The following is a 26,470-nucleotide window of genomic DNA, read 5'->3' as shown; positions in this document are numbered from 1 at the left end:
CCCAGGGGACTGGTTACAGGGTGGGGAATAGACCAGACCCATGATCTTGTGACAAAAACAGCACCAAAGTACTTTTTTTAGACTTAGAAATTGAAAAAAGCTTTAACCTGAAGTCATCCAGACAATGAAACCAATTGACAGCACGTAACACATACCAACCTTGCTAAGGTTGCTTGGACCACTCTTCCCCACCCTCATTATTTCAAGTTTTTGCATCAAATATTTCTCACGATATTACTTCTGAGCCAGGCAAGCGAAACATCTTGAATATGGAATCCTGGGAATGTTTTTCTAACATTGTGACCCTCTAAATCCATTAAAACTATAGTTTTGGTACCTTAGTCAGACATTAGCATGACAACGTAGTGTGTTGGAACCTCCAAACCTGAGCAGAGTAAAATAGTACCATGTAATGTGTCTATTACTGCAAAACATGCTTTTTGGATTAAGATGGGTTATGGTGAACTTTTTGCACTGAGAACTTTGTTTAAACAGGACAGACTGCTGGAAATTGGCGCTCTCATGCTGTACAAAACAGGTCAATACTACTGAGAATGGCCATCTAGTTTTAGGAGAGTACTTCAGAGGGATTGAGGGGATTAACTTCATATCTAGCATTTGGTCCAGTAGACCACCACATTACCACCTAGCCATCCACCCCCAGAAGTAATACAGCTATATCTTATGCAAGCTGCCTAGTTTCACACACTGGACAGCAGTCTCTGTAAGTGAAGAATTTACATTTTATTGTACTCATTTACAGTCTGAAGGGACAAAATTTTTGGATACATATTTAGCTAACTTGATTAGACTCCATAAGTAGAAAAAGTTACAGGCTATATATAAACAGTCAACATTAACTGTTCACACTGTTCGATCAGCGTAGCTTGGTAATATTCTCTTCCAGCTTCTCTCGGTTTGCTCCAGAGAATTCATGCACCTGTAACAATAATTTGTTTAAGAATAGCCATTTAAAATAGTGATTTTTAGCCCAAAGAGTTTTATAATTCCTGGAAAGATATTGGCAATTTTAGTCCCATAAATCAGAGGATAAAGAAGTGGCCAATGTTGGCGGTTTGAAGTATTGTTTTGATTTCCAGATTTTGTATTCTGCAGCTCCGCACCCCAAAGTATTTTACACACTTTGGGCCAGACTCTGCTTTATTGTTCTCCAAGCACCTCCTACTGACTCCAGTCTTTTACACACACACACACACACACACACACACACACTTACAGATTTCATAAGAAACAGCTACACATATGCCATGTCAATCTTGGCTCTCAAAAGTTGTAAAGAATTAAACTTTTCTTACCAAAAATCTTGCATGTTATCCACAAGAGGTCACAAACTATTCAGTTAAACTCTGGATGCAAGACAATGTCTTTTCACCTACTGCATTAAGGTGTTATGACACCACTTCACATTCAGATGAATTAACTTTAGGTAATACTTTGCTGGAGAACATGTTTTCAGAGTTAGATTTGTGGACAAGGAACAGACTCGGCAACAAAAGGATATATTTAGTTTTAAAGAGAAAGTTACTAGAGATTCTAGAAGATAGAGTCTTGTCTACACTGGACATAGTAACCACCTACTCAATCCACCCAACATTTGAGGCATATTTTCTGATGGGCAAATTTAGTTTTTGAAAGCCACAGCTCCCACCCCCGGAAGGCCCTTCCTAACATGAACAAAATTATTTGAGCAGTGTGCCTGCAAGTCTGGTTATACACTAGCCCACAATGAAGATGACAGTCAGTATGAAGGACTTGTTTTATATTAGAGCACAGCCATCCATCCAATTATTTCATAACTAAGTGCTTTTGGAGAACAGACAGCCAAATGAGGTTACTAAACCAGATATTCCAACCAGAAGCTCACCTCTAGGTTGAGAGAAAGCATAAGTAGTCTTGGCCCAAGTTCTTTATTATAGCGCCTGGAGTTTAGACTTTATCAGCTCTGCCATCATTTACAGTAATTACAATTTTGGTATTGTGCAGAAGTACTGAATTTGTTTCCTTCGCCTTTCTATATAGCTGAAGACTAAAAACATCTAATAGATTAGTTTGCTTGTTTTTTGAAAAGAGTTATGAATTGTTGTTTAGTTATGATTGGGTCACAAAAAGATAGGAATATTAATTAAAATTAAGTCCAGCTGGCCTGCAGCTGGGATAGGTGCATAAAGCAGGTTTCAGACATATTAGGTTCTGAAGAGAGGCTCAAAGTCTGGGTCAAAACTTCACATTAGGATTTACCTGGAATACAAACCTAGAGTGTTGCCAGAACTTGTTACATGCAGTTAAATCACTTAGAAGTAGTTTGTTTCTAACATTAGTGACCCATTGCAGAAGGCTAGGCATTATCCTTTTTTTAGGGTGCCAATATGAACTTCCTTGTTTCTGAGGCTACTCTAAAGCCATTTGTGCTCTCTCTGAGTACATGTAAGTGAACTATATTGCTCAGGAGGTAAATTGAGATGCAAGCTATTGTGAGATCTTCACAAGGTGCCATTTCTCCAGAGACTTATTCAGGAAACGGCTATTATGTGTGTGGTCACTTGCCCCAGTGGTCTATTTTCCCCTAAAATAACTTCCAGCAGCTAAGTTAAACCTCATTAAAATGTTTTTTCTGGGCCCTATACATGTAGTTATTTTAATTCATATTTAGTGTTTTAGCATCCAGTATCCCCCCTCCCCACACCTATACTGTTTCACTAAGAATGTTGAAAACCTACCTTGTTGCCCTGCTTGTAGAATTGGAATGTTGGCATGCACTGGACTGCACACTCTAAAGCAACGTCCTAAAAAGAAAGTTTCACTGCAATTTTAGCTTGGCAAATTAAACAACTAACCAGACATCAGATCTGTACCAGATTACAGAAAATGAAAGGGAACCAAGTAATTGTTTGCTACTCTGGTCAGTTTAAGACCAGTCACTAGTTATTATGTGGATATACTATAGTCTTCCTGTTCCTACAACTAGCAGTGGTTTCATCCTCTTTGCTGGATTTGTTAAGACAGAAACAAGTAAGACTACTTCTGCAGAAAGTAGCACAATACTACAGAAAGCTAACTTTCTTCCATATCATGCCTTATTTGTAAGGTAATTTCACAGCTGAAGGTCTGCCTAATGAGTTTGTTAAACAAGCATCTACTAGTCAGCCAGGTTTGCAATCTGACATTACTTCCATCTGTTCCAATTATTAAGAACCTATATTGGAAAGGCTTATGAAGATATTCCAATTAGAAGTGTTTATCACTCATTACGAAAGGACAGATACTTTTAAGCAATGAGTAGTGTTCCTGCTGTTTATTACCACTCAAGAATAGTTTATCACTAGCACACAATAGCTTCAGGTGAGAAGCATCAGCTTTAATAGATCACATATCCAAAGATTGATTAAGTTATCCTAACTGAAAGTTTGGGGGGGGGGGGGGGGGGGGGAAGAAAGAGGGAGTGAAATTTAGATTGGCTACAACCCCTGCAGAGAGCAGTGCCTATGCTATTCAAGGTACCTTCACAGCAGGGGTACAGGAAGACAAATACATAAGTAGGTAGTTTTTCCCTCTATAACATTAGCAAACTATGGGAGGGGAGTGCAAGATGACTGCAGATTCTAAACAAGATTTGCAGGCAAGCTAGAAATACTGCCAATACACAGACAAGCCTACTACAGCATAAGTACTTCAGAATGCAACAAATGTATCACTTATATGAGGGCCAAGTGGAAGCTTTGAGCAGTTATCAGAGTTTAAAGCCAGAAGGGACTATCAGATCACCTAGTCTGACCTCCTGTATCTTGTAGGCCATCCCCTGCACAATACACCCAACAACTGAAATTTGACCAAAGTAGTACAACCCACAGGAGACTAGACATATGTACCACAAGCAACAAAAGCAAGGATCAAGGGGCACCTGTGCCCAAGGCCCCCCTCAATGGCATGGAAGTGATTGTGCAATATACCCGGATAATTCTGGCAACTGACCCACATCCACATGCTGCAAAGGAAGTCAACCCTCTTCCCCTCCTATTCTGCCAGCCACAGCCAATCTGACCTGGGGGGAAAATTCCTTCCCAACTCCACACATGGCAATCAGTTACACCCTAAGCATGTGAGGAAGAACCAGCTAGCCAGGCATCTGAGACTGCACAGTGGTGCCACCTCAGAGACCTGTCCCTCACCATCCAATGTCCCATCTGCAGCAATGGTCACCCCAATGCTTCTGAGGAAGGATATTAAAAAACCCATAATACAATGGGTGGAGGACAGTAAGAGTGCAAGAGAATCCCTAACTGACTGCTGTAGATGGCCAGCTAAAACCCTGAAGCATAAGCTTTTAGGAACATAAGAAGTCTCCTGAGAGGATCTCAGTTTCCTTAGAAGAACTGAAAACGAACTCAAGTTTACATTTTAAGATGGCTTGATTCCAGATATTAGAGAAATCCCCCTATTAACATTTGGACTTTAAAATGAATTCTTGATATTTTAGTCTAGTTTGAATGTTTCCATCAAGTGTTATTCACATGCACTGAGGACAACAGGAGTTTTGGATATGCAAGGAGTACAGGATCAAGATCACTTTAGCAATCAGACCGATCTCTTGTCAATTAGTGTTGGCTAGGAATTAAAGTACATGATGGAGAAATGCTGAATTACTAACAGAGGGATTAAAATATTCCCTTTAGAAATAACAATTAATCCCTAGTTTCTTGCTCTAGGTAACCACTGTTGCAGCAACTGACCATTTTGAGAGCAAAGACCAACTTTTTAGGAGACAAGTTTCCCAGTATTAGATTGCATGGCAAAGTTAACCTTTACTGCCAGTTCTGCCACAAACAGTATTACTTTTTGGTGCACTATTTGAGGACCTTACCTGAGCATCATCCACATCAACTTCAAGAAACACGACGTCTGGGAACTTCTCACAAAGACTCTAAAGTTTTAAAACAGTGTTAAAATTGCAGTTTTTACTTCATATAAACCTTGTTTAAGAGTGCTCTAGGAGTCTTATAAGAGCCCCAAATGGGGCAAAACAAATCTTACCAGTCAGTATCTTTTACTAAAAAGTAGATAAGTACAAGTTTCATTTGCCATAGAGCAATTATGTCACTAGCTGGAGCGTCAAGAGTTCAGTTACATGTACCACAGAAGTCATTTTAAGATTTTTAGTAGTACATTTTAGTTTCAAATGCTTTTTACTAAGATCTTTAGTAAAAGGCAAACCTTCCACTACCCAGCTTTAAACTAAGAGTAGTTAGAGAGGAACTTATTAGGGCATTTCCCTCAACCATGAGGTCATGTGACAGATGTGTCTCTAGGATGATTATATTTGCATGCTCCTAAGCCATAATGAAGTTTTAAAACCATTAAGCAAGTTGCAAGTCAGTTGAAGAGTAAGATTTACACGTCTACAGAGTGATACATGTACCCTCTTCCTTCAGATGGATCTCAAACATGTATTCTTCTTTTTAATAGCTTTAAAGATTGTAATGTTTTTCTCTTTTGACTGAAGAAAATTGATAGTTTGTGAAAGTTTGACCCAATTCCTCAAGAGAATTAGAACAAAAAGTTTTAATAGCGCTGAAACTTTGGAGAGTCACATGTGAAGCACCTTCATTCATCAAAAAGGTTTACCCTTCATAAAGTAAGTAGATACAGTAAAATCTCAGTGTTATGAGCATCAGAATTACGAACTGACCAGTCAAGCGCACACCTCATTTGGAACTGGAAGTATGCACTCAGGCAGCAGCAGAGACAAAAGCAAATACAGTACAGTACTGTGTTAAACTACTGAAAAAGGGACAGCAGCATTTTTCTTCTGCATAGTAAAGTTTCAAAGCTGTATTAAGTCAATGTTCTGTTTTAAGCTTTTGAAAGAACCATAACGTTTTGTTCAGCGTTACGAACAACCTCCATTCCCGAAGTGTTCATAACTGAGGTTCTACTGTACCAGGAAATTGGTACAACTTCGAAGCTACACATTTGTAATAGTTTACGACCACATATTACACTAATGAATCATGATTCCTAGTTTTCACTGATGGCTATTCAGAGTTGCATGCAGGGTTACAGTTCTTTACTTTTCTTGTTTGGGTTGTAAGTATTAATATTATTTCAGCCTGTTCTGTGATTTTGTTAGAATGTTATTTGAGTTTTAGACTTCAAAATCATTTGACAAGGCTGTCTTTTATGGCACCAGAGACTATGAATTTTATTTCAATTTTCTTGACCTTGTCAGTTTGTTATGATCCTCACAATAAGTTGTGAAGAGCATTTCACTTTTTTGGAGGGGGAGGAAGGGAATGCTTTAAAGAGAATGGTGAAGAATTGTTTGGACAACATTAGGAATATCATTGTTTTGGTTACAGTCACACTGAGGTCACAACTGAGATTTTCTTGCAAGTCTTCCCCCATGTGTGTCAAGTAACACAAGACCATTCAGACATCCATAGTGACCTAGTTTTATAATAAGATAGCATTGCACTAGTCAAGTCTCAGCTGTAAAAACTAGCAGAGTATTGAGTTTGGCATTGTTACTTACATGAAAAAAGGGTTTGATCATTTTGCATGGTCCACACCATGTGGCTGAGAAGTCAACAACTACAAGCTTATCACCAGCAGATGTCAATTCAGTCCTAAATTCTACCTGTAGAGAGAAGAGATTCAACACCAAGTTTTATTTTTGCAAGTGTGCTCAAATCAGTCCCCCTCTTTATGACTAACTTGTTTTTGAAGTTCATACTCTGTTTACAGACTGGATATTCTGGTGGCTCAATCCTAATAGCCAGTGTTGCATACCAAGACTTTCTTTACAATCAGTGGATTTTGAATACACTAGCGCGAGTCCAAAAAATGTCTCCTACAACAACCCAAAAGCTATTACAGTAACCTTATTACTTTTTCAGCAATAGAACAAGTTCTCTCATGTAGGAATTACCCACCAAGTTGTAGCAGCAGATTTGTTGTACTGGCTGGCCCAAAGCCAAACAAAAGAACTACTACATGAGACTAGATTTTCCTTTTTAGTTTGCATTAAAAAGGAACTAGGCATGCAGATTAGGCAAGAGAGAAGGAGAGTTTGTCGAGTTCTAATCAAATACTTGCTCTAACTAGTGAAGCAGGTGCTTCCTACTGCCAGTGTTCTGGTATGTTTGATACATGAGGGTATCTGACAAATTTTTTATTAGAATTGTTATTCTAATCAGATAGAAACTACAAACCCAGCTTCTCCTTATATACAAAGGTTTGTTTCCAGTCAACTGTTCCTGAAAATGCCATTTTAACTCCATTCAGTCAAGTTTGTCCAGTTCTTTCATCCTACATTTTAGAACTTTTACTCTTAAATATCACCAAAGCAGTAGGTTTTGATGCAAAGCAGGCGACTCATGCCCATAACTACCAAAGCCCTACCTTTTGTTTTCATAGCACAATAGCATCTCCTCCCTAATCCAAAATGGATAGATCGGAATTACACCTCTCACTTCAGTTACATGTCCCTGAACAAGGTATAAGCTAATCACACTGCACTATAGAACCACTTATACAGTCTTCATACTTAAGTGGATCATCCTTTGCAATAAAAAGGAAGCTTTCCTGCAAAGTTCAGTGCTTCTATGCATGACATATCAAGAGTTCCGATGTACGGTTTGCCTTTTCTTTAGATAAGAACACCATTGGGAGGGAAGGACGTAGATGTTCAGATTGTTTTAGGCTATATACCTAGATTGCAAGCCAAGTGACTTCTTATTTAATTCCCAAAATAGCATGATAAACATCTGAGAGACTGTCAGGGAACTGCTAACAGTACCTGGGGAGACTGGGAAAGTGTCAAGTCACAAGATATGGAGAAAACAGGTGACAAATGTTCTTATAAAGACAGGGTTTCTGGGTACCAAGTACTGGGACACGGAGAGAGGTGAGGTCTAAGTCACCTCAGCTGAAGGAAAAAAGGATGATGAATACTACTTTTAAAAATCAATCCCCTTCTCCCCCATCTGTGTCCTGCCTCCTCCTTTCAAAAAAATTAAGGAGTTTCTGAAGTGAAACCTGGATGTAACTTCAGTTTCAAACACCTCATGTCTATAGTTGATGAGCACTGTTGGCTGGCACTGCAAGCTACCTTCCACATTACATAGCTCAAGCTGCCTTGACGAAGAGGAAAAGCAGAGGTGTGAAGGTCAGTGTCAAAACTGGAAACCAGAAGAATCAATTTGCAGTCCAGTGCCCTATCCACTGGGCAACACCGCCTCATCTTCCAAAGTGATGTAACAATACATGATCCGGCTACATTTTAAGGAGCCTACTAGATATTAAAACCTGCACAATCATTTAGACTCCACCAGGAAAACAATTTTCTTCATGTTCCTGCACCAACATCCAAGTCTTCTATAAGTTCAGCAAAGGATGGAACCACTCTTTCTATTTAAGCAGCTTACATGTGCGGCAGATATAGCTAGAGCTGTTAGACTCCTGTAGTGAAACCATCTACATTTGTGAAAGTGGACTAGTTTTGAGCCAACATCACTCCAAGGGACTCTGGGAAGCAGATTTATATTTTGTACCAAGACTGAGCTGTTAGCTGAATGTCACCTAAACCAGCTGGCTTAAATTTGAGCACAAGACTCAAAAGGTACAATCCCACACAGTTAAATGAATGCAATTAAAAGCCCACTAGGTTTGCTTAGCTTTAGATACAGCCACTTTAAGGTATTTTAAAAGACTGCTGTGTTCCTTTAGTATGTTATAATTCAGAAATTTGGCCAGATGGCTGATAAAAGCAGCCCAATTTGTATGCTACAAATAAAACTGATAGAGGAACGGAACATGTACCATTTTATTGTTGGCTGAACATTATCCGCAAGTAAATTCTGCTATGTAATTTGCTGTATTGTGGAATTCAGAGACAGTCATCTGTACAAATTGGATTTGGTTGTGTTGCTACAGCCTGAATTTCAAGGTAGCCATGTTAGATGAATTTGTAGTCCTTAGAGATGCAGTGACACTAATCATAACAATTAAATTGTAGAATATAAAACTCATTTATTCCTGACTATTTGTGGCCATGTACAAGATGTGCACTGTAACAATTCTTGTAAGTTAAGGGATCAAAGAAGCCAAATCAGATTTTGAAGGAACCAGCATTACTTTAGATAATCTGGTGAAGCTATAAAAAGACTGAACACTAAAATACTGGTTCAGAGGCCCTAGCATTAACCTACCTGGGCACCAACAACTATTCATTGACATGCTATTCAGACATTATCATGTTCTCTACTTCACTGCATTCATAAAGGCAATGAAATTCACTAGGGTGGGACCAGCGGGTATAATCTGGTTCAGTTTTATGCTGAAGACTACCTTGGCAAACCCAGTTTTGGGTCACATGAAAAAACTAGGACCCAATTCAATACTAGAATAATTCTGTTTAACAGCGTAAGTTTTAAATTAGGAGGACACAATCACAGCAGCTTTGCGTCATTGACAGCTCTCTAGAAACACTATCTTGTGACAAGCCAAGACCACTAGTACAGTGACTTGGTTATTGTCAACATCGGGTCCCCCTTTTACTCACACTTCCCAAAGTACTAGGCAAACTCCTTGCACAGATGAGCACAAACCATTCCTGACCTAATGTTCCCTCCTCCCCCCAAGAAGGGAATCTGCCTACTTTCCATAATTGTTACACTACTGCACTATCACACAAGCTAATCAACAGAGGACACGGAACCTGTATTCATCAGTCTCATTTTTAGAGGGCAGACAAAATATTAGTGCCTTGACATCATCAAAGCGCTACCTCTGCCAGTGACAAGTAAGAAGCGATACTTTGATAGCACAGGGCGTGCCCGACATCAGTTTCTGCTGAAGTTTTTTTTTTTCCCAATTAACTGATGCAGGGCCCACTGGGGCGGTGGGCCCACAGCGCCAATCCTCGCCGCAGCTGCTGACAGTTTACCCGGCAGCGGATCTCCGCTCTGGCCCATGGAACTCCGTGGCCCTGCAGCAGAACCACTCGAACCGAGACCCCCAAACAATTACAGAGGGGGGAGGGGCCAGTTACCCGGGCGCGCGCAGTACCGGGGGGGGGTTCCCACACAAGGGGTCCCGCCAGGGGGGGGGGAGAACGGATCCCCTCCCCAGCGCAGACCGGCCGCCGGCTCAGCCAGAGGCTCCTCAGGAGAGCAGCTCCCCGAGGCCTGGCGCAGTGGGGTGGGGGCGGCCGTGCAAAGCGGGCCAGGCCCCGAGGACACCGGGGCCCCGGAGGAAGGGGGAAGAACCGCGCCGTGCCCGGCCGCGCCCGCCCCCCCAGCGGCGGGGCCACGCAGCCTTACGGCGCGGGCACGAGGCGGGGCGGCGCTCGCGCGCGTTCCCGGGCACTGAACCTCCTCGAGACCCCGCCCGCCCCGAGCGGGCCCTACCCGCCCCCGAGACGCTGGCGGGGCCGCCCCGCCACCAACCGCTGCTCACCAGGCTCTCCACGGTCTTCACCATCGTTGCCGCCCGGGTTGCGCTCACGAGACGCTGCTTAACTGATACTTGGACCGCTAGTGCCTGTGGCGCGTTACCGCCGCCCTCCTGCTTATATAGAGGCCAACCCCCCAGGCCTCAGTGCGCACGCGCGGTCCGCGCCCCGCCCCTCCCTTTTCCCCAGAAGAGGATGCGCGCCAACGGCTGACGTAGCGGAGCTCGTGCTCGCGGGTTTCCATCCCCTCCCCCTCGGCTCGGCGCGCGCTGAGTGGCGCGGGTTAAGACCCCCCCCCTCCCTGACTGGGCGGCGGGACTCCGCTGAGCTGTCAGGCGGCGGGGGCGGGGGAATCCTCCCGAGGAATCACCACAGCTCCTCCCTCCCTCAGCGAGAGGGCGAGGCGGCCACTGACTCCCCCTGCAGAGCAGATGTCACCCCCGGCCCCAAAGCAGTCAGGTCCCTGCCTGCCTCTGCCTGGGAGGGGCAGGAGCGTGAGCCTGGGCTGCCCTCACCCCACAGTGGCTGCTCCTGCCCCAGCTCCCCCCTCCGGGCACGGTGCAGTGGGGTCACAGTAGGGTGACCAGATGTCTCGATTTTATAGGGATAGTCCCGATATTTGGGTCTTTTTCTTATATAGGCTCCTATTACCCCCTATCCCCTGTCCCGATTTTTCACACTTGCTATCTGGTCACCCTAGGTCACAGCCAAGAGCTCAGATTTGGCCTAGCTGCCCCTCTCATGTGACAGGGCCAGGGGGGCTGCCGGGCCAAATCGGAGTGGCGCTGGAACGCCACACACCAGGTCGCAATGCCCCAGGCTGCGCTTTCGATTGCTAACCTGGATGCACGCACGTCCCCCTTCCCCGAAATCATAGTGATGCCTAGGGGCAAGTATTAAATGAGGTAATGGAATAAAATGTGTGAGATGTGTTGAAAACCAAATCACGGCCAGTGAGATGAAAGCCTCCAAATCCACAAAGGAGACTCAAACTAGTAAAAAAAAAAAAGGGGTCAGGGGGATCAAGGATTTCACAGAAAATTTCAATTTGTTGGTAGAAATTCAAATACTGAACAGTTTTGGTTTTCACCTGGAATATTTTGGTTTAAAGACACTCAGTTTTTCAATTAAAATTTTCTGAGGAAAGCAGTTTTTATGTATCCATATTTATTTATACAAATGAAAAGACAATACACCAGAAATCTACAGATAAAAAAAATCAGAGAAATACAAACCAGACAAATTGAAAATGTACAAATTAAAAATGGGGGTGTGCTTTGGTGTGCGCTTGGAAAAATAAACAAGCAAAAAAGAACGCTGAGGTTTGGGTGAATAGTGTAATAGGATAAAAAAAAATGCAAATGCATTTTGTCTTTGGGAAAATTGAAAACAGATGTTAAGAAATAAAAGGCTGTTTTTCTTTTTTTAATTATGGAAAATAAAAAAATGATTACATGGACGGAAATATTTCCTATATGAGTTTGTTTCTCTGGAATTAAACTGGGCCTCTTGTGTCACATGGGCGAAAAAGAGAGGGCAGTAGGTAGGGAAATTTTTGGCATTAAAGCAACTTTTGATCAAATAGTGAGAGATGCTTGTATGCAGCATTAGTCACAGCAACATTCTGAGGGCGGGCCTACGTTTCCTTACATAGCTCATGGCTAAAAGCTCAGTGACTTTGGAAAAAACTGCTGTGTAACAATGACCAGGAAGTATTTCACATGCATAGGCCCTAGCCAAAAGTCATATGATTTCCTTCCTCCTTCCCTCACTCCTTGCTCACTGTTCATTGCTGATGTTACTGCTTGTGACATAGTACTATTTACAGCTTATATTACTGGAAAAACTCCAGCCAGTGTGCTTTATTTAAATAGTTTTAGTCGACTCTGAATGACTTATGATTTTTTTGAGAGCCCGCAAGTTACCATGAAGTTTTCTCTTCTTTTGGTTTCAGAAGGAGAAATCAGGGGGGTTACTGAGTTCCCAAGTCAGTGTTGGACCACAGGCTTCCTACAATTATGAAATCTCAAGTAGTCACTTGTATTACTTAAATTAAACTAGCCTTGGTTACACAGTTAAAATAATAATAATTATACAGGTTTCAGAGTGGTAGCCGTGTTAGTCTGTATCAGCAAAAAGAACAAGGAGTATTTGTGGCACCTTAGAGACTAAAATTTATTTGAGCATAAACTCAAATAAATTTGTTAGTCTCTAAGGTGCCACAAGTACTCCTCGTTCTTTTTAATAATTATACAGTGAACACCCTTAAAAAAGTTCCACCAGTTTGAAAGATTCTACCAGGTTAAAAAATATTTCTCATATTTAAAATGGACAATTCCATTCGAATCTTTCAAACTGTGTGGAACTTTTAAAAGAACATTTTATACTGTATTTCGGTTTTGGTGTATTCTGAGTTTTTTTATTTTTTAGAGGGGGTGTATGTTGGGGCTCATTGCATGTGTTTTGGTGTTTGCTGCATGCTTTAAAATCCTGGAATGAATAAAGTTGAATGATTGTAAAATGTGATTCAGTAGTTGTGCAAATTATCTTTTGACTCTAGATACCATGGTTATTGGTGTCCCTATAATTGTAGACAGATTATCAAGATGAATAGATTTCCAGGTCCTTTGCACTCAGATGACATAAATATTTGTACCCTATAAAATATACATGGTTTAGAGGTTGGTGGAGACCAAGCCAAAAGGAATACAAAATGTTAAATTGATTGTTAATGAGAAAAATACGAACAATTTTAACTGGCAAACATAAATGTTTGACTGTAAAGATAAAATATTTCTAACTTCTAATAGACCTTTTCTTTTTGTTCCTGTACAAGCAGGTATCACCTTTCACCAGGCTTTAGGGGAAATCCCTGGTTCTTTATCAGATGGGTTCACAGTTATTGTACTGGTTAGTTACACACCTTCTTTCTGGCAAAACATGTCTGTTTATTATTTCATTTCCATAGGCTGTCCTTGTGTCTTTAAAGGATTTTCACCATGTACCAAGCTCCCAGGTGATTTATCCTGCCTGGTAGATGCTGCACAGTCCTTACAGTGTGCTTTTATTGCCCTTTGCTTATTCCTCTCCTTTTGTGAAGAGGATAAATATCTCTCTCATACATGCCAACGATATGCCTAGGGCCACTTTATACCACTTTGGCAGCATAAAGGGTCATAAAACCAGAGGCTTCAGAGAGTGGGTAACTGTGTAAGGGGATTCTCTGGGTGGTGCATAACTGGCATAATGGTGCTACATGTCCCTTCTTAATGGGATAGGGTCTGGGGTAGGGTTGTGCTGGAGGCTTGGCCAGGAAGAAAGCACTGATGTGTTCTGCTACTCTCAACTGCCAGAATATACCCTTGTGTCCATGGACAGTTGACTGTAAATTAGAGCAGCCGTGAGGACCAGAATACAAAGAAGTACAAAGGTGGCATAAAGCCTCTCTCTCTCTCTGCTGTGTAGATTTCAGTCAGAACTGGGAATCAGGCCACTGGTAGTCATACAGCCTGTTTACAGAATACATGAAAACTGAAACCCAAATAAAGTTTCGAAGATATCCATCATTGACAGGGTTAACAACTTTTAATATAGTAAGACTTACAGTCTCTGACTAACAGCATTCCAAGACAAGGGGTTCATTGGTATCTGGTAGTGAGTTTCAGCTGGCCTGCCAAGTTCTAGTGTACCACAATTCTTTAATGTCATGAAACATACCTGATATGTATCATGCCAGGTATCAATAACAAGCTCATAACTCACTGGTTATTGTTATCATCATGTAACGTAGATGCAAGCAACTGATGCAAAGTTATAGACATCAACTGAAATTATAGTTCTCAAACTGTGTTTGCCAGCTGAGCAGGAGTTACTCCACTCTAGACAAAGGGATGTGGTTTCCCCACCAGGGAGTTACTTTTGAATGACAATGAGAATGTATTTACATATTGCATAAACAGACCTATCGAGCTAACAAGGGGTAGAGGCAAAACCTCACACTATCATGATGGGGGGAGGAGTTTCACAGTCACATGTTTAATGTTCATTCAGTTACTCTGCGGGGGGAGGAACTAAATAATTTGCATTTTAGCAATCATCACCAAGTGGGGGAAGAAACCAGCATGGAATTTCCTTCACCAGCAGACTCCATGCTGCTTTCCCCACAGCTTGCATGAACTTTACTTTGGGGAGTTATCATCAGACGAATCCATTTCAAAAGTTCATCGGACTACAAAGGCAGGGGCAAAGAACCCCAAGTTATCTTTCACCCAAGGAGACAAAGGAACCGAGCACTTTGGATTTTGTGGGAGATCCTGACTAAAAGGGTTGGTCAACCATCATGCTGGAAGGTAGATGGGTAAGAAATCTACCTTGAATGAAGGCTGTAGCTTGTTCTGTTAAACCTCAGTCTCTAGAAAGCAGTCAAGGGCGCTCAACTTTGGAAGGAGCTGGCGTAGGAGATAAAACTAAGTTAACACCTGGCCATATTCAGAGCATACCTCTAGACACTCCTATTTCCCAAAGCCTTGCAACACTAACATGGGAGAGGGGGGTGTAAAGGAAAAATAATATCTTTGAAGAGCTTCTCAGAGGCTGGGAGAGGTGAAGAACAGAACCTACCAAGAAGTCTGCTATGGACTATGCTTTGCAGATTTTAATACTTGTGCAGCACAAAGGCCTTAAATCAGCAAGGTACTTAAGTGAAAGCCTAATTTTAAGTCCGTGAGTAGGTCTCATTGATTGCAGTGGACCTGAACTGATGTTTAAAATATTGGTTGCATTATACATAAAGAATATGTATACTTTTCTGGGGTCCAGAAGGAGGTGGGAGGCAGCCCAGTTGAGAATCTCTGGGTAAAAATAAAAAGGTTAAAAATAGGAGTGATGTCATGGTGAGGGTCTACTATAGCCCACCAAATCAGGAAGAGAAGGTGGATGAGGCATTTCTAAACCAATAACAGAAATATCCAAAACACAGGAGCTGCTAGTAATGGGGAACTGTAACTACCCAGACATCTGTTGGGAAAGTAATACGGCAAACACAACATTTCCAATAAATTCTTGGAATGTATCAGGGACTTTTTGTCCCAGAAGGTGGAGGAAGTAACTAGGGGGACGGTCATTTTAGACTTGATTCTGACAGACAGGGAAGAATTGATAGTGAATCTGAAGGTGAAAGGCAATTCGGGTGACAGTGATCATGAAATGCTAGATTTCTATATTCTAAGAAAAGGAAGGAGTGAAAGTAGCAACATAAGGATAATGGACTTCAGAAAAGCAGACTTTAACAAACTCAGAGAACTGGTAGGTACAGTCCCATAGGAAGAAAATCTAAAGGAAAAAGGAATTCAGGAGAGCTGGCAGATTCTCAAGGAGACAGTAGTAAGGCACAACTGCAAACTATTCCGATGCAAAGGAAAGATACGAAGAAGACTAAGAGGCCAATATGGCTCCACCAGGAGCTCTTTAATGACCTGAAAATCAAAAAGGAATTCTACAAAAACATTTTCTAACTTGGATGTCTTAAAGTTAGGCACTGCAATATAGCTGCTCTGATTTTACTAAGTGATGACAACTCCCCAGTGAAGTCTCTGGACGCTGTGGGTGCTCCTCTCCTGCGGAAATCAGACCCCTTTCAGTTAGGTGCATGAATATGGAATTAAGTGCCTCATTTTAGGCATCAATCTGTTAAATGGGTATAATAATGTTTATCTACCTCTAAAGGATCTTGTGAGGATTAGATAATAGTTACAAAAACAATTTGAAGATTAAATTCATTATGGGCTAAGCCCTGAGGTCCTTATTCCGTTTTTACTCTGCGCTTACTCCAGCAAAATACCCAGTGACTTGATACATGCTAGGTAACTATTATTATTGAGCAACACAGAGGCATCTTTAAAATTGTACCTTGGTTATCTTCAGTTTTAGAGCTTGCTCCGCATCAGTCTCTGATTTGCTAGCAGTTTGGCCATGAGCCCATTAGACACTCATGCTGCAGAGAGATCTGCTGGAGCAGCATGAATTTTTCATTTCAAACCTCCCCCTGATTGCTTCAATCTACTATTTCCAGCGGATGCTTTCTAATAGCTTAATTTCTGTAGCATTTTCAATAACTTGGGTAAAAACTGCACATTGATTTTTCTGCCTTATAGAACCCGGGTGTCCTTACAAGAAAGCTGAGACCCAACACATCGCCTGCACAACTGAGCGCATGCATATACACAGGATTGCTTCAGGATTGTTCTGATGAACAATGAATAGCTCCATAGTTTTAAAAAGAGATGTAAACAAGAAGAAAGCATTTTCTTCCAGCCAGAGGATCCATTTCTCCTCTATAGCACTACAGAATCATAGAAATGTAGGACTGGAAGGGACCTGGAAAAGTCATCAAGTCCACCCCCTGCACTGTGGCAGGACCAAGTAAACCTAAACCATCCCTGATAGGACTTGTTTTTAAAAGCTTCCAATGCTGAGGACCCCACGACCTCCCTTGGAAATCTATTCCAGAGCTTAACTACCCTAATAATTACAAAGATTTTCCTAATATCTAACTTAAATCTCTCTTGCTGCAGAGTAAGCCTATTACTTGTTCTCCTACCTTCGGTGAACAGGGAGAACAATTGATCACTGTCTTCTTTATAACAGCCCTTAACGTATTTGAAGACTATCCGGTTCCCCCGCAGTACTCTTTTCTCAAGACTAAACATGCCCAGCTTTTTTAACCTTTCCTTATAGGTCAGGTTTTCTCAACTTTTTATCATTTTTGTTGCTCTCCACTGGATTCTTTCTAATTTGTCCACATCTTTCCTAAATCGTGGTGCCCAGAACCGGACACAGTACTCCAGCTGGGGCCTCACCAGTGCAGAGTAGAGCAGGACAATTACCTCCTGTGTCTTGCATACAACACTTCTCTTAATACACCCCAGAATCATATTAGCCATTTTTGCAGTTGCATCACATTGACAACTCATATTCAGTTTTGGGTCCACTATAACCCCCAGATCCTGTTCAGCAGTGCTACCACCTAGACAGTTATTCCTCATTTTGTAGTTGTGCTGTTGATTTTTCCTTCCTAAGTGAAGTGCTTTGCCCTTGTCTTTATTGAATTTCATCTTGTTGAATTCAGACCAATTCTCCAATTTGCCAAGGTCACTTTGAACTTTAATATTGTCCTCCAAAATGTTTGCAACCACTCCCAGCCTGGTGTCATCTGCAAATTTTATAAACATACTCTCTACTCCATGATCCAAGTCATTAATGACTAGTACCAGAATAGTATCCAAGTCATTAATGACTAGTACCAGACCCAGGGTCTGTGGGACCCCACTAGATAGGCCCTCCCAATTTAACAGCAAACTATTGATAACTAGTTTTTGAGTACGATCTTTCAACTGGTTGTGCTCCCACTTTATAATAATTTCATCAAGACCACATTTCCCTAGTTTGCTTATGAGAATCTCATGCAGAACTGTTTCAAAAGTCTTACTAAAATCAAGGTATATCATATATACTGCTTTCCCCCCATCGTCTTGGTCAGTAATACTATCAAAGAAGGAAATTAAGTTGGTTAGGCAAGATTTGTTCTTGACAAATCCATGCTGACTATTCCCTTTAACCATATTTTCCTCCAGATACTTACAAATTGATTGTTTAATAATTTGCTCCAGTATCTTTCCGGGTATCAAAGTTAGGCTGATTGGTCTATAATTCCCTGGGTCCTCCTTGTTCCTCTTTTTAAAGATAGGTACTATGTTTGTCCTTCTCCAGTCTTCTGGGACTTCTCCTGTCCTCCAGGAGTTTTCAAAGGTAATTGATAATGGCTCCGAGATTGCGTCAGCTAGTTCCTTAAGTACCCTAGGATGAATTTCATCAGGCCTTGCTGACTTGAATATATATAATTTATCTAAATATTCTTTAAATTGTTTTTTCTCTATTTTGGCTTGCATTCCTTTCCCCTGGTTGTTAATATTAATTCTGTGGAGTGTCTGGTCATCATTAACCTTTTTAGTGAAGACTGAAGCAAAATAGACATTAAGCTCCTCAGCTTTCTTGATATCATCAGTTGTTAGTGCTCCTTCCCCGCTTAGTAGAGGGCCTACATTTTCCTTCATCTTTCTCTTGCTTCTAATGCATTTAAAGACCCTTTTCTTATTGCCTTTTATGTCCTTTGCCAGGTGTAACTCATTTTGTTCCTTAGCCTTTCTGATTTTGGTCCTACATACTTGTGCTGTTCTTTGTACTCCTCCTTATCAATTTCACTGTGTTTCCATTTTTTTTTATCCCCATTTTATAGATGAGAGAACGAAAAGCGAGAGAGGTAAGAGTCAACATTTTCTTTATTCAGGCCTAATTTGATGGTGTCAAGTTTGCAGAACTGGAATTAATTTTCCCTCTGTTGATACTCACACCTGCTTGTCAACTGTTGGAAATGGGCCAGATCCACCCTAATTGAATTGACCTCGTTAGCACTGACGCCCAACTCGGTAAGGCAACTCCCATCTTTTCATGTGCTGTGTATTTATACCTGCTACTGTATTTTCCACTCCATGCATCTGATGAAAGCTTATGCCCAAATAAATTTGTTAGTCTCTAAGGTGCCACAAGGACTCCTCGTTGTTTTTTCTCTTGAAGTCGGTGGAGTTACAACAGTGTCAAACTAGGGTAAATGAGAGGAGACCTAGACCCTCTGTCTTTAATTACACCAGTGCAACCCCTTTGGTTTCATGATTACATTAAAGACAACCAGCAGGCAGGGGTGTGCATCCAAAGCTAGCTTGTCAGCTGAATATTCAAATGTGTGGGGCAGTGAATGGGATTCTAAATAGAAAAAAATATTGACATTTGCATTGTAGATGCTGGAGTGTCTCATGCATTCTGCAATAGCCCGGACACTTTTTGCCACAATGGAACTGCCACAGGCCGTGGTTATAGCAACAGACATGCCAGCTCTGATAAAATGAAGGACAGAGTACTTCCTTGTGCCTGAAATGTAATTAAGGACGTTCCTGATGGATGTGTTCTGTATTCAGCTCTTTTATACTGGAACAAGGCATTACGTGATTGCTCTTTTTTCTCTTTTTGCACACTTTTGCATCCAACGAAATGGGCATTCACCCACGAAAGCTTATGCTCCAATACATCTGTTAGTCTTAAAGGTGCCACAGGACTCTCTGTTGCTTTTTACAGATCCAGACTAACACGGCTACCCCTCTGATACTTTTTTCTCTGTTCTTCTTCAACATTTTGTTTTTATAAGGCACATGTAAAATTGCAATAAATATTTAACAATTTTATAGCAGTGCTTAAAGTTGTGCCAGCATGTGTCACAAAGAAAACGGGATGCTCTCTCACAGGACTTCCCATAGATCACTAGTTAAGCATGAACTGCTCATAAGGTCCAGGATGGCGTCTGCAGTAATACTTGGAATAATGGTGAGGAGGTTAAAAAAGAGCAATTGAGTCCCTACCACTTACAAAACACACAGGCCCTGATTCTCTGCTGCCTCTTGTGTTTATTTACACCTGTGCAAAGTGGGTGTAAAATCTAGTACCAGTGGGTGTGGAGAATTCTGATCTGGCAGCACTTTGCACAGGTGTAAATGACTGTACAAGCTGCAGGGCATGGGAGGATCAGGCCTCCAGTTTTGAAACAGACTAATGACAGATCCACAGATGATGACCTATAAACACATAATATAGACAATAAACCAGAGCATCTTTTATGAGGTGACGACGGTACCTTACAATTATAGTCTCCCTCTCCCCTACAGGGAGCTGGTTATCCAAGCACCTTGACCGTAAGATCAAGAAAAAAGGAGGTGCCAGTCAACTCCACTATACCTCATGGATCAGCTCTGATTTTGTAAAATAAGTGCCCTGGGAAAGTGACAGCCTCCTTGGAATAGACTGGGGCCAAGCGGGTTGTCAGGTGGTACATGCCTAGATGACTTGAGTGCCCTCCAGGAATAACAAGCTTATTTTTTTAAAGGTAATATTCTTCTTGCCTTACAAGGTTTTATACAGTGTTCCGAGCATTCAAAGGTATGTAAACATCGTGGCTGACACTTTCTCATCAGTAAACAGAGGGCTAATGATACTTACCCACCTTTGCAAAGTGTAGAAGAAAAGTGCTATGTAAGAGTCCAGTATTACTAATATTATACTCCAGCCTCCTCTTTCTGCCACAATCTGTCTAATGAATGGACTTTGATGGCACACAACCAGCATCTAGTTTTTTGGGCCTCCTAAATACTCCCTCATCCCCATAGAAAGACTCCCAGTGATTTCAGGGTTTTTTGTATCCGAGCCTTTGATTTGGATTCCCGGTTATTCCATGATTAGGGTGCTAACATGAGACCCAGGTTCAATGCCCTGCTCTGCCACAGACTTCCTCTGTGACCTTGGGCAAGTCATTTAGTCTCTCTGTTCCTCAGTTCCTCTTGTGTTAAAATGGGGATAAAAGCACTGCCCTACCTCTCAGGGTGCTGTGAGGATAAATACATTTAAAAAAATTAGGTGCTAACATATTACGGTAATGGAGACCATATAAGAACGTAAGATGGAGGGGCAAGATTAGGGTTAGTACTTAGGTCTATGTTTTCTTTAGCAAAGCCATCTCTTTTTTCCAGAATTTTTCCTACAGAAAAGAGAGCGAGGCCGAGAGGCTCAGTCAATAACAGTTTATTGTCATGGGGTGCTTTGTGACCTATGTAAGTTACATTACTAATATTAAATATTGCCTCTGTTTGTATTTGTTTGCTGAGAGCAGGTACATCAGGGCTTTGGCGCACTGCTCCTCTGTGAAGGAGATCTTGAGGATTTCCTTCTTGAGGCATGCTAAAGGCAACGTGATAATGAAGGAAATGTTCTATCAGGCCATTGTATATTTTAGAGAGGATGTGCTCGAGTGTTCTGCCATTCTGAAAAGCCTCCTCTTTCAGGGAGGAACAAATAACCATTTCTGTCTGAGCATAGCTTCAGTTAAGTGCCTAGCTTGCAGATACATATAAAAGTCTATATGAGCAGGTTGTATTTGGTCGTGCTTTCTTTAGATATGGTCAGCTGTGCTCTTCCAGGAAGTATACAAAACACATTCACTCCCAGTGCTTGGAAGCTTGGGGTTCTCCCATCCAGGCAGGAAGCTGGGCTTTTGGGTCAAATTCTGATCACATTGCCATGAATGTGAATCTGGAAGAATTCCACTGACTTCAGCGGCGTTACCCCTGGGTAAATGAATTGAAAATGTAGCTTGCTCATCAAAAACTAAGTGAGTACCTGGAAGGAACAAAAATATTTAGGGCTAGACTCAGCCACCCTTACTTACACTGAGCAGTCCTTTACTCTGCAAGGACTCCCACTGAAATCAACAGGGCTATTCTCAGAGAATGTACCACTCAATATAAGTAAGACTGGCAGAATCTGCCCTATTAAGTTTATGACCGTTTACATTTCCTTCAATAATAAGGCACGAGAGCTATGAATTTTAATCTCACTTAGCTTGGTGTAAAGCAGGAGTAACACATCAGTATTAAAGCTGGTGTGAGATTAAAATCATGCCCCGTAACTTTATGAGCAAATATAAGGAAGCTTCAAGCACCAATTAGATAAAAACATTCTTCTCTGAGGGCTCAATAGCATACAGAGTAGAATTCTGCTAAATATGCTTTACAGAGATGGGCCAGAGACTTGCATTCATTTAGATCTAGATCCAGACTGGAATGTCTCCAAAGTTCTGGGGCCTTTTGTTACAGGGTTCTGGCCCAGTTCTTTCGCTAGTACATAAAGAGGTAACTATATATGTCATTATAGGGGAAAGGATGGTACACCACAAATAAAAGTCTTCTGCACTGCCATTAAAAAATGTGGCACTGCTTTTGATTGCTGACTAAAATTTTGGGCAGCTGAAATTTTTTTTTGACCAATACCATAAACAATACAGCACCCAACATGCAGTTTCAAAGTGCTCTGTGACTAATGCCATGCAAACAGCTTAATAACATCTGATCTGCATGGCAAACACTTATTTGCCTAATGCCTTTTGGCATGCTGCTCAAATTGAATGCCATTCCCCTTTTGACAGCAAGGGATTGAGTGCTTTGTGGAGTTTCTAAGAAGCAGCATTGTAACAGACAGGGCTCGTTTAGGGAAGATCTAACTATTGTTCTTTCTGTGCGACATCACATTCAGAGCATAGACCCATAAAAATGAACTGTTCCGCCCCTGAATGCCAGAAAATTATCTGTTTTGGCTCTGCCACTCTCTTCTTGCACTTTTTCTCTTCCTCTCCCTTTGTTCCACCCTCAGTTTCTCCTTGTTTTTTCCCCCCTTTCCACTCTACTCCCCTTCCCTGTTTTGCTTGGAAATACGTGGAACGCTATAGATCAAAATGTGTAAAACTTCTTTCTAGCTCAGCACCTCTCCTTAACACCACAACACATGATCCTGCCTGCAAAGTGGGCTCCCACCTGTCTGCATGAAGGTGGGGATAAGGGATACAGATTCTGGTGCATCAGGGACTCTTTTGAATGTTATGGGATTGTCCAGAGATTGTGACCTTCTGAAGTGACGTATTTGGCAGTGTTAATTTAATATTCAACGTAAGTCTTACCTTGAGACTGGAACGGGTAGTCCTGGATCTTATCAGAACGGTGATTGAGTTCATACACCGTTCTTCCTGGAATTGTGGATTTTTTGTGCCATCGTGGTAGCAAAATGATGAATTCTGCCGTGCTGGGAGGCTGCAGCCATCCCTGGAGGTGGAGGGCTAGCACTATGGTAACTGCACACTAAATGAAGTGGCAGCCTTGCAGATAGTAAAAAGACACACGGTAGGATTCTGTGCTCACCTCCAAGAGGTGTGGCTCAGAATTTGTAGGAAGAAGGAAGGCTAAAGTGGGTTTAAGTTCCTTTGCGCTGCCCAGAAGCTGGGCTTTTCTGGGCCCTCCAATATAACTTAGACAGACCTATTTAAAACCTCCTGGCACTGCCCTATGGGCCATGCTACTGCCTGGAATCTCCACAGTATTGTATCTTGTGGCTTGGCCCCCAGCAAGCCAGGGCTTAGTAAGGGACCTTTAAAAGGCAGCCTGATGGCTGTCTCTGCAGTGCCTATGCCACGAGCATCCCCCCCATGTCCAGAATCAGGACTTTTGGGGCCCTTTGATGCTGCTTCGGCCCTTTTACATGGTGTAAAGAGGAGTGGGGGTGAGGATCTCACCCTCAATTAATTTAAAAAGTTTTAAAAATGCAGCCCATGCGGTCAAATGCTTTTGAAAAGGCTAAGTCGCAAATATGTAGTCCAGCCCAAAGGGCCGCACAGAAATGGTCCATGCCCACGATCCATGCCCCAAAAAGGTGCAGGCTGTTGCATAGGTGCATTTGAGCCCACAGTCATTGAGACTGTACGTATACATTGCAAAAGTGCTCAGGCCTAAATTTTCAAAAGTGACTGGTGATGTTAGATGTCTGAATTTTTGGGTGCTCAAGTTGAGATGCCTTTAAGGGGCCTGATTTTTAGAAAGTACTGAGCACCAGCTGCCTGGAAACCCTTTCAGGTGTCTCATGTTGAGCACCCAAAAACTGATGATCACTAACCATATTGAAACATTTAGGCCTCATATACTATAGTCATCATCAAGACTATGCAAAATCCTAAAAGAGACAGGAAATGGAAGCTTCCACGCACACAGGGCTAGTTGGCTGCCTAACTAACTATTCGTAGGCATAGTCACCCAATTTGCATGCTAGAATGTGGTAATTACATAAGCAAATGTAAGCATGCAAATAGCTGCACATATTTGTGCATGGAACGCAAGACTCGTTTTAAAAAAGAAAACTGGCTCTGTTTGTGGGATTAAATAATGACTGAAGCTCTTGAGCAAATAAAGCTGGGGTGAATACTAAATATAAATAGCACCTAGCACTGTACCAATCCCATGTAGCATGTGCCTCCTCTTACTTTTGTCTATTCTCTTTATTCTCTTCCCCTCTTTTTAATTCTCCATCCTGTCATACTTAACACAATACTACATAATTATTTTTAGACCTCTCCCCTGCCTTGCTTGTTTATTTTGTTGTTTAAAACTCAAGAAAAAAACAAAGAAAGCTTTTGAACAGCATCCGCAATCTTCCCTTTAACACATTCCTAAATACAGCTGTACAGAACCTATGTTTTGCAGAGCTCATAAGTATGTTTTTACATGACTGATGTCGTGCCAATCACGTCCACCCTCTTGCATATTTACATAATCTTCCCCTTACCACCAGGTCCATCGAATCTACTGTTAAAGTGATATCAAGCATTTAATGGGATTTCAATGGAGTTAGCCACCGAGGTGCTTTTGAAAATCCCACTTGGCACGTGTCTGCATCTCTGGGTGCATAAATACCTTTAAAAATCTGTCCCTCGGTTCTGCAGTGATAGGGTGGAAAATGCCACATGGGGTGTTTCTCTATTAAAAAAACATGTTTCCATTTTCCTCTAAAACCATCACTGAAGTATTTCTATTGCTCTCAGGCTCTGTAAAATCTTGTTTTTTACACAATCAAAGGTCAGCTTTTCAGACAAGCTAGCCAGGTAAATGTGCATGCAAAATGCCCTGGCTATTTGCACATGCAGTTTATGCAGCTGTAAACACAAACTGGTGACAGTCTGCACAAATGGCTAATTAGGCTCAGTGGTGTGCACAGTCATGTCACACCTTTAACCTTCTCTTACACACAAGGTCATAATGCCTTATAAATACTGTAAATCATTTCTCTAGACAGCCAGGTTATAGAAACAGGGCCTCAAAAAAGGTGCAACCCTGAGACAGACTGAACAAGGTAATCATTTACAAGCAAAGTTAATGTTTACATTCTTTGCACCCAATTAATATTAACTGGAATGGTCAGTTATGGTTACACAATTTTACGCACCGTTTCCGAATGGCCACTGAAGATTGCCTGTGCCTTAGCAGTTATTCATTAACAGGAGGCTGGAATCGTCAGCTTCATTTGGAACTATCCCAGCTCACAAGCAAACTGCTTGCTATTGTAACAGTGTTGTGTGATTGACTTAGTGAGTATAGCACGCACCTTCTGCAATGTCAGAGATGGTATAATTCTTATATAAACACTCGCCATTGCAAGTTCTACCCCTAGGCTGGTTTTAATACAATAAATGACATATGAGGAGGGCATCTCCAGCCAGTAAATAGCTGGCTGATGGGGGTGGAAGCCCTTGGCTTTGTGCCTCAGTCCTTTCAGTCTGCTGTTAACTGCCAGGAAATGCTTGGTCTTCAGGTCATCTTTACAATGATGAACACTGAAAGGATCAAAATATGGAGAAAAGCTAATGATCAGACCAGAACAACAGTCGCGGGACTCGCCATCTAGATCTGAATCCAAATCAGAGAAGAGGGAGTCAAAGTCCAGCTCTGAATCCAAATCTTTCTAAATTTCAGACGGCTCAGATGCAGCCCATTCAAGACAGGAGCAAGCTATAACCTTGGATCTGGAGGTCAGGGTCAGGCCCGCTCTACGTTTTAGGTTGCAAAGCATCAGCACAACAACAGCAGCAATGGGAGGTATTAGAACATGGCCAGCCCACTCCAACTTTTTAGTATCTCGTAAACGTCCTTTCCAATATGGCTTCAGAACACATATTTTCACTCCAGGTAGACCCCTCAGAACTCCTCTTGTGTGGTTGCAGCTCTGTTGCAAGGATAACTATTGAACTGCACATAGCAAAGGGTCTATGTTCTCCTTACAGTCCTGGTGTTTTCCTAGCAGATGAAGGCCAATAAAGACAGGAACTGATAGAAATGCGAAGATTCATGCGCCACTTTTCATTATTCATAATAAATACATACAGGAAATAATATAAGCTGGTGAAACAAATCAACCAAAAGAGACGATCCAAAGTCAGCAGCGCAGTTATTTACCTGCTTTGATTTTGGTGCTTGTTATATCCACAACAATTGCAGGAGAAACACAAGATCCGATTCCTGACCGTATCTGCAT

General features: G+C 41.7%; 1 protein-coding gene across 1 annotated transcript; it reads right to left on the bottom strand.

The window, feature by feature from the left end:
* Positions 1 to 725: 725 nt before the first annotated feature.
* LOC113405341 (thioredoxin domain-containing protein 2-like) lies at positions 726 to 26,470 on the bottom strand. The gene is made up of 6 exons (XM_029914335.1): positions 26,392 to 26,470; positions 25,544 to 25,845; positions 6,548 to 6,652; positions 4,880 to 4,939; positions 2,739 to 2,804; positions 726 to 940 (listed from the first exon to the last, which is right to left on the bottom strand). Exons 1-6 carry the CDS (start codon positions 26,468 to 26,470, stop codon positions 878 to 880), a joined length of 675 nt encoding a protein of 224 aa, XP_029770195.1. The 3' UTR covers positions 726 to 877.

Source organism: Terrapene carolina, unplaced genomic scaffold, assembly GCF_002925995.2.
Source record: "Terrapene carolina triunguis isolate 2854851 unplaced genomic scaffold, T_m_triunguis-2.0 Scaffold35098, whole genome shotgun sequence".
NCBI lineage: Eukaryota > Metazoa > Chordata > Testudines > Emydidae > Terrapene > Terrapene triunguis.
Note: the sequence above shows the minus strand (reverse complement) of the source record. Positions and strands in the feature narration are given on the sequence as shown.